Raw genomic sequence first — 9,066 nt, 5'->3', positions numbered from 1 at the left:
AACCCTCCAGTATGGTTAACCCCAGTTAGGCCCAGTATGGACTATCAATACAAGGGACCATTTAGAATGTGACCCAGTTCAATAGGTCTTAACAGAACTGGGGGATGTCAACCATGAAGTTGTCTAAACACAACTGGAATATAATTTGTTTGTGATTCATTGTTAATGGATTTTCCATTAGGAACACAGGGGAAAAACCTAACACAACAACACACATAACACACAACCAATAAAAACACAAAGGGGGAGGAAACCACTAAAGTCCTTACCATATTGTAATTTTCTAATGACAGGGAGAAAACATGTAAAATCTAGAAGACTACTTTAGATCTGGTCAAAAGAAGCCTAATGCACTACGTAGGGAACAGGGAGAGATTTGGGACAGAGACAGTAACTCCTGGATGGAAATCTTCATTCTAATGACAGTGAGCAAATCTCCAATCTCCACCCTATTCCCTATGTAGTGTACTACTTTAGCTGTGGTCAGAAGTAGCCTAGTGCACTACGTAGGGAACAGGGTGTCATTTGGGCCAGATTCAGTAACTCCCCTGGGCAGTGGCGGCTCCTGAAAAAATTCTCAGGAGGGGCAATTTTTCTGATGATTTAGGTGACCTACACACGTGCACGAGTCCGTGCACGCGATTCCAGATATCTTTACCTCTGAATAAACTGCGTTTATTATACCATATCCACCCTGTCCAAAGTCTCTACTTGGTCTCAGTTCTCCAGTAAACTTGTGATTATCAACAGTACACAACGGTAACAAACAATTGGGGGAACTCACGGGGCAGATAGTAACCACTTAAAAGGAAGCGATTCCCAAACCTTCCATAACAAAGCCATCACCTACAGAGAGATGAACTTGGAGAAGAGTCCCCTAAGTAAGCTTGTCCTGGGCCTCTGTTCACAAACACAAACAGACCCCACACAGCCCCAGGACAACAACAACAACAACAACAACAACACAATTAGACCCAACCAAATCATGAGAAAACAAAAAGAGAATTACTTGACACATTGGAAAGAACAAACAAAAAAACAGAGCAAACTAGAATGCTATTTGGCCCTAAACAGAGAGTACACAGTGGCAGAATACCTGACCACTGTGACTGACCCAAACTTAAGGAAAGCTTTGACTATGTACAGACTCAGTGACCATAGCCTTGCTATTGAGAAAGGCCGCCGTAGGCAGACCTGGCTCTCAAGAGAAGACAGGCTATGTGCACACTGCCCACAAAATGAGGTGGAAACTGAGCTGCACTTCCTAACCTCCTGCCAAATGTATGACCATATTAGAGACACATATTTCCTTCAGATTACAGCGATCCACAAAGAATTCGAAAACAAACCCAATTTTGATAAACTCCCTTATCTACTGGGTGAAAAACCACAGTGTGCCATCACAGCTGCAAGATTTGTGACCTGTTGCCACAAGAAAAGGGCAACCAGTGAAGAACAAACACCATTGTAAATACAACCCATATTTGTTTATTTATTTTCCCATTTGTACTTTAACTATTTGCACATTGTAACAACACTGTATATATACATAATATGACATTTGAAATGTCTTTATTCTTTTGAAACTTCTGACTGTAATGTTTACTGTTAATATTTATTGTTTATTTCACTTTTGTTTACTATCTACTTCCCTTGCTTTGGCAATGTTAACACACGTTTCCCATGCCAATAAAGCCCTTAAATTGAATTGAATTGATAGTAAGGTCGCAATGACACAGAAAGCAGTTCAATGTCGGGGTACAGAGTCGCTCTCTTACCAGGATCGCGGTCCGCTCTGACCAGGGTGAAGGTGGCCGGCTCCACTTCTCTGTCCGGGACTCTGTCATCCAGCCAAGTCTCCCAGCTGTATTGGGATTCAGCTGCCAGCAGCGTTTTCATTATTTAGTCCGTTCGTAGCGGGTATGTACACGATCAACAAGATCAGTCCAAAACCAACCACTGGAAATCCATGGTTGGCAGAATGTTTGTAAACTAAGTCTACAAATTAAAAACATAAAATAACGCCGCACTGCAGGTCGCAACAGAGACGCTGCTAGCCGCCATTGTCTTAGTTACGTTCAACGTTACGTCACGTATGACGAAAGCGCGTAAGTGCAAGCCCACAGACACCCATAGAGAATGTATTGAAAGCTTTGAAATGTGAAAAAAATAGATTTTACATGACAGGCTATGAGAGACTTCTGGGCGATTTTCAACTTGACTGAAATCGCCCCAAAAACGGGCGGGGCCATTTGAAGCACGACTTCAGCCTGATTTGACATTTAGTGGCTGGCAGATCAGACGTGAACACTGATAACTGCTGTTGCCGTGATATAATTGATTAGAAAAAAAATCCCTTCCTTTTCCCGTTTGGCAGTGCGTCGCCCATATCGCCCTATTGAACAAGCCGTCCCTGCCCCTGGGTATGAATTCTCTCTCTATCTTATCTGTCTTCTATATGATGTTCTCCTCTCCTCCTCTCTTCTCTCCTCTATTCACTCTATTCTATCATCCACACCACATGCCAGCTTCAACACAATCCATTTACAAGTTAAAGACACACCTTGGAATAAATAGCAAAGGAAAACTACTACTAGATGGATTTTTTATTTCCCATCACCATGAATCATATTTAATAACTGAACAGTAGCAGACCTAACTTCATCTGTTCCTGACTCTAGATAGTGGTTTAAAAAGACCATCAATCTCCAATGATATTAAAGTACAATTCTGAACATTACTGATATTAAAATGTGTAAGTCGCTCTGGATAAGAGTGTCGGCTAAATTACGTAAATGTAAATATACTGAGTGGCAAGTCAAGATATCTGCTGGTTTTATTGTTTGGTTAATAGCACCACCTGCTGGACAGGTTTAATATTGCTTGACTGAGCAGTATGGGAAAATAAAAGATGCCAAATTTAGGGTCGGTTTCCCGGACATCGCCATTGAACATGCTTTTTAGTCTAGGACTAGGCTTCATCTGTGTCCGGGAAACCGGCCCATATAGTTCAATTAGCAAGTAAGTAACACTACCTGTTCCATGATACTGAGGAAAATGACATTGAGACAGAGAACCAATTGAGAAAACATTTCAATGATTCTGAATGACAACCAACATACATTAACAGCAAACATCATGATTAATGTAAATGTAGCCAATTAAAACATTGCATTTGATAAAAATACGTTATTACGTTTTACTTACACTCTGAAGATTAAATCAGTCAGACAAAAATAATTGTACAGAAAAATTCAGCATTTTTATCTGCAGACCATCACCACCAGCATAACTAGTATCTATGTGGACACTACTACAGTTTAACCAGCTCAGCTATAGACTACACCAGCATGACTAGTATCTATGTGGACCCTACTACAGTTTAACCAGCTCAGCTATAGACTACACCAGCATGACTAGTATCTATGTGGACCCTACTACAGTTTAACCAGCTCAGCTATAGACTACACCAGCATGACTAGTATCTATGTGGACCCTACTACAGTTTAACCAGCTCAGCTATAGACTACACCAGCATGACTAGTATCTATGTGGACCCTACTACAGTTTAACCAGCTCAGCTATAGACTACACCAGCATGACTAGTATCTATGTGGACCCTACTACAGTTTAACCAGCTCAGCTATAGACTACACCAGCATGACTAGTATCTATGTGGACCCTACTACAGTTTAACCAGCTCAGCAGTACCATAGAGATTAAACCCAGGATAGAGGGGCTGAGTGAATGTGGTCTGGACTCTGTGGAGGAGGGTCATTGTGTCAGAGACACTGTAGAAGGACAGAGTACCTGCCTTGTGATCCAGGTACACTCCTACTCTGGAGGACCGAGGGCCTGATACTTTAGTCACAACACTATTGTGTCTGAAACAATAATCACCTCTATAACACACTAAACTCCAGGACTTGTCATTGTGTCCAAATCCACCATCTGTCTCTGTTCTGCTGATGTCTTTATATGAGACTGCTGTATCACACCACCCACTCCACTCCACCTCCCAGTAACAGCGTCCAGACAGACCCTCTCTACACAGAACCTGCCACCGGTTGGTGAATCTGTCTGGATGAACAGGATATGGTTGGTCTTGGTCTGTATAGGTCACCTTTCTGTTCCCTTTAGACAGAGAGAGGTGTGTGCCTTCTGTGTTTGGGTCCAGTTTGAGCTGACAGGAATCTGGGAGAAGAGCAGAGCAGAGACCAATGAGGGGAGTTAGAACAATAAGTGAAGTCAGATACTGTATCTACCCTGTCTTTGATTAGAGCACAGCAGAGATCAAATCAGAGAAATATGAGGAGTCAGATAGATACCCAGTCTTTGATTAGATCTACTATTGCTATATATTTCTAGAGGGATTGTTAGGAGTGTCAGTAAAAAGAGCCTGTTAGTTACTTCAGAATAAAGAGACTCACATTGTAAGAACTGTTCTCTGGTCTTGGGCTCTGGAGGCAGTACAACATCCACTATATTCACTACAGACACACAAACACATTCACAGAGAGAGGGAATGTTATCATCATACCATATTCCACATGTATATGACTAGTAGGGAACTTTCAATGGTCTAAAGTTGATGTTCTTATTATTTTCAACACACCTGTAGAGGAGATCTTGGTCCATTCTCCTTTAAGGACGTCTTCTAGTTTCTCTCTCAGTTCAGACACAGTCTTACTCACATCTCCAAAGTACTGAAGAGGACAGACAACGATGCTGGGTAAGTCTGAAGATACACTGATACTGGAGAGAGACTGATAACTCTGGGGGGAGAGACAGAGACAGAGAGAACAGAACCAAATGATTGAGAGTTTCACATTAAGTTAATTTCATATCACATGTAACAAGGCAGTTGAGTTACCTGGAGGAAATGGATGTGATCCTCTGTGTGTGAGAGCTGCTCCAGCTCAGTGCTTCTCTTCCTCAGCTCAGCTATCTCCTGCTCCAGTTGCTCCAGGAATCCTTCAGCTTGACTCACTTGAGCCTTCTCTTGGGCTCTGATCAGCTCCTTCACCTCAGAGCGCCTTCTCTCAATGGAGCGGATCAGCTCGGTAAAGATCTTATCACTGTCCTCCACTGCTGCCTGTGCAGAGGTCTGTTAAGAGAGAGAGAGAGAGAGAGAGAGACTTGTCTTACTTTAATGAGCCATCCTCATTACACTAACACCCCCACCCCTAAAAGCACATTGCGTGACACCACAACCTCTACACAATCACATTATCCAGTACCCAACACCACAGTACAATACACCAACCAGCACCACATTCCAACCGTCCATCCAACCCCTCCTCTCCAGCCGTACAGACAGCCCCCCTGAGCCCCCATACCTCCTGAAACATCTCCACACTGTTGATCATTTTGTACAACTCAAACTCAACCCTAAGGCGTCAACAGTAATGGCATTACCCTGGCAACACAGAAAAAACATGATGAACAGTCTGTCATTGCAGAAAACGGACACCCCTCCCCAACTCCCAGGTCAACCCGAGCCAACCAGCTATTGGTGTCCAGGGCTCCATGTACCAAGTGGCGTGGCGGGAAGCTGTCTCCGCACCACGTGCTCTCACCACTGGTGTCCCCCAGGGATCGGTTTTGGGCCCTCTCCTTTTCTCCCTATACACCAAGTCACTTGGCTCTGTCATATCCTCACATGGCCTTTCCTATCATTGCTACGCTGACGATACACAACTAATCTTCTCCTTTCCCCCTTCTGATCACCAGGTGGCGAATCGCATCTCTGCATGTCTGGCAGACATATCAGTATGGATGACGGATCACCACCTCAAGCTGAACCCTGGCAAGACGGAGCTGCTCTTCCTCCCCGGGAAGGACTGCCCGTTCCATGATCTCGCCATCACGGTAGACAACTCCGCTGTGTCCTCCTCCCAGAGTGCGAAGAGCCTAGGCGTGACCCTGGACAACACCCTGTCGTTCTCCGCCAACATCAAGGCGGTGACCCGCTCCTGCAGGTTCATGCTCTACAACATTCGGAGAGTGCGACCCTGCCTTACACAGGAAGCGGCGCAGGTCCTGGTCCAGGCACTTGTCATCTCCCGTCTGGACTACTGCAACTCGCTGTTGGCTGGGCTCCCTGCCTGTGCCATTAAACCCCTACAACTCATCCAGAATGCCGCAGCCCGTCTGGTGTTCAACCTTCCCAAGTTCTCTCACGTCACCCCCCTCCTCCGCACACTCCACTGGCTTCCAATTGAAGCTCGCATCCGCTACAAGACCATGGTGCTTGCCTTTGGAGCAGTGAGGGGAACGGCACCCCTGTACCTTCAGGCTCTGATCAGTCCCTACACCCAAACGAGGACATTGCGTTCATCCACCTCTGGCCTGCTGGCTCCCCTTCCTCTGCGGAAGCACAGCTCCCCCTCAGCCCAGTCAAAACTGTTCGCTGCTCTGGCACCCCAATGGTGGAACAAGCTCCCTCACGACGCCAGGACAGCGGAGTCACTCACCACCTTCCGGAGACATTTGAAACCCCACCTCTTTAAGGAATACCTGGGATAGGCTAAAGTATTCCTTCTAACCCCCCCCCCCCCCCCCCCAAATTGTAAAGTGGTTATCCCACTGGCTATAGGGTGAACGCACCAATTTGTGAGTCGCTCTGGCTAAGAGCGTCTGCTAAATGACGTTAATGTGCCCTTGAGCAAGGCACTTAACCCTAATTGCTCCTGTAAGTCGCTCTGGTTAAGAGCGTCTGCTAAATGACTAAAATGTAAATGTAAATGTATACCCTCCACTGGACGACCCCTGACCTTTCCAGCACTGGGAGCTTATAGAGCACCCTCCACCTATACCCTGCCATGCTCTCAGCCCCCACAACCCCCTGCCACTGATGCCCCTTCACTCCCACTAAGCTCAGAGTGTTAAAAGTCAGTAAGTCCTCCAGACTCTCCTGCCAGTCCCCAGTCTCTGCTGTCACTTGCAGTGTTGGAAACGGTGGTGGCCCCTCCTCAGGCTGCTCCAGCCCTCAGTACTGCAGCATAGAAATCAGAGACCCCTGCTGTATTGAGTCTCTCCTGCCGCATGATGAAGAGCTGCTGATCCAGCCCCAAACCACCAGCCCTCCTCAACAGAGCACATGCTTGTTCCCTCCAGCCCACCTCCGTACGGTACAGTAGCAACACACGTCCTGTCCAATAAGTTCCCAGACCTTTTAAAAAAATATCAGAGGCAGACCGTCTGAGAGACGGCAGCTGAGAGTTTGTGAAAGGCCAGGGAAATGTCAATTCTCTGTGACAAAGAGAGTTTGGAAAGGTCTGTGAGCAGAACCTGAGAACACCCAGGATCACAGAGTTATGCCCTCTATAAATCAGAGTACAACTCCACAGCCGCGGCCTCATCTCCCCACAACAGAAGTTACCCACCCATCAGGCCCCCTCATCTCCCCACAACAGAAGTTACCCACCCATCAGGCTCCCTCATCTCCCCACAACAGAAGTTACCCACCCATCAGGCTCCCTCCTCTCCCCCACAACAGAAGTTACTCCCCCTTCTGCTGTCCCCACCTCTCCCAAAAGCCTTGGAAGTTTGAGCAAAAAGTGACATCTTGGAAGAGCTTTACATGGAATTTCCAATAGGACACCTGCCTGGGCCCTGGTGAAACAGAGAACTGAGCCCTGTACTAGGTGCAGACACATTTTGGAAAGCAAAGACAAGGAAATTGATTTTGGCTCTAACCACTAACAACCTACCCTTACACACCTCTTTTGCTACCCCTGCACTAAGATTTGTGCCATGGCTCAGCACCTGCGCCCCCTTCCACCAGACCCCCAATACACTTCATTAATCACATCACTGTGTCTCTTGCAAAAAAATCACGTTTAAATGTTTTTGTTTGACTTATTCCCCGTCTCTGTCACCGTTCATGTTAAGGAAGTCTAACCGTGAAATCTCCATAAGAGGTGGGAGGGAAATCACCACAATCAGAAACCAGTAGAGAAGCCCATAAAGCCACCATGCCAGAAAAAACCATCAATTTAAGCAGATTCTGAAGACATGCCCTTAAGAACCCATGACCCATTTTCTCAGCCTATACCGCTTCCTGGGTGAGAGGACACTAAACCCCTCATTCTTCATCACGTGTTGTACTGACCTTACAAACCTTCCAGGATCAATCAAATAAGACTCCAGCAGAACCTTCTTTTTCCCCTTTAGTCTCCATCAGGAACCTAGAAAGTTCTCTCAGCGTATATACTGGGACCTTAGCCTGACTGGCTGTCAGCTCTGGATCCAATGAGCCGTCTGAAAACGAGACCGCCTTGTCCTCCTCTCCCGCAGACTCACCTCCCCCCTCTTCCTCCTCCTCCATTGGCACGGTACCGTCCTCCTCCTCCCCAGTCTCTGCCCCCCTGCACTTCCCCCCTGATCAGAGCCTCTTCCCCAATGACAGGCAATATTTCCTGGGATGAGCCCACCAAGCCTTCGCCCACCGGAGTCTCTGTTACTACAGAAACCTGCCTCAGCTCATGTAGCCCAGCTGCAACCCTCCCCACCACCGCTTTCTCCACGGTCTGCGCACCACCACTTGGCCAATCACTACTCTCCTCCTTCCTGGTACCACCACCACTTGACCCTGCTCTACTCTCCTCCTTCCTGGTACCACCACCACTTGACCCTGCTCTACTCTCCTCCCTCCTGGTACCACCACCACTTGACCCTGCTCTACTCTCCTCCTTCCTGGTACCACCACCACTTGACCCTGCTCTACTCTCCTCCCTCCTGGTACCACCACCACTTGACCCTGCTCTACTCTCCTCCTTCCTGGTACCACCACCACTTGACCCTGCTCTACACTCCTCCTTCCTGGTACCACCACCACTTGACCCTGCTCTACTCTCCTCCTTCCTGGTACCACCACCACTTGACCCTGCTCTACTCTCCTCCCTCCTGGTACCACCACCACTTGACCCTGCTCTACTCTCCTCCTTCCTGGTACCACCACCACTTGACCCTGCTCTACTCTCCTCCTTCCTGGTACCACCACCACTTGACCCTGCTCTACTCTCCTCCCAGCCTCTGCCCCCTGAATCCTAGTAGGCTGGA

The 9,066-nt window shown here is 47.2% G+C and overlaps 2 protein-coding genes across 2 annotated transcripts in view; both read right to left on the bottom strand.

The window, feature by feature from the left end:
- Positions 1-2,592: 2,592 nt before the first annotated feature.
- Positions 2,593-9,066, bottom strand: part of LOC311120629 (tripartite motif-containing protein 16-like) — a 14,095-nt gene continuing 7,621 nt past the window's right edge. Inside the window, exons 3-6 of the mRNA XM_084195209.1 lie at positions 4,874-5,107; positions 4,616-4,775; positions 4,431-4,490; positions 2,593-4,194 (exon numbers count right to left, since the gene is read on the bottom strand). Of these exons, the coding sequence (XP_084051335.1) occupies positions 3,686-4,194; positions 4,431-4,490; positions 4,616-4,775; positions 4,874-5,107 (963 nt within the window). The 3' untranslated portion in view covers positions 2,593-3,685. The remainder of the gene's footprint in view (positions 4,195-4,430; positions 4,491-4,615; positions 4,776-4,873; positions 5,108-9,066) is intronic.
- LOC311120630 (tripartite motif-containing protein 16-like) overlaps positions 2,806-9,066 on the bottom strand; it is a 27,932-nt gene continuing 21,671 nt past the window's right edge. The window contains exon 5 of the mRNA XM_084195211.1: positions 2,806-3,526. Within this exon, the coding sequence (XP_084051337.1) occupies positions 3,520-3,526 (7 nt within the window). The 3' untranslated portion in view covers positions 2,806-3,519. The remainder of the gene's footprint in view (positions 3,527-9,066) is intronic.

The sequence above is a fragment of the Coregonus lavaretus genome, assembly GCF_964263955.1.
Source record: "Coregonus lavaretus genome assembly, contig: HAP1_SCAFFOLD_6375, whole genome shotgun sequence".
NCBI lineage: Eukaryota > Metazoa > Chordata > Actinopteri > Salmoniformes > Salmonidae > Coregonus > Coregonus lavaretus.
The sequence above is the reverse complement of the archived record's forward strand: the minus strand, read 5'-3'. Positions and strand labels throughout refer to the sequence as shown.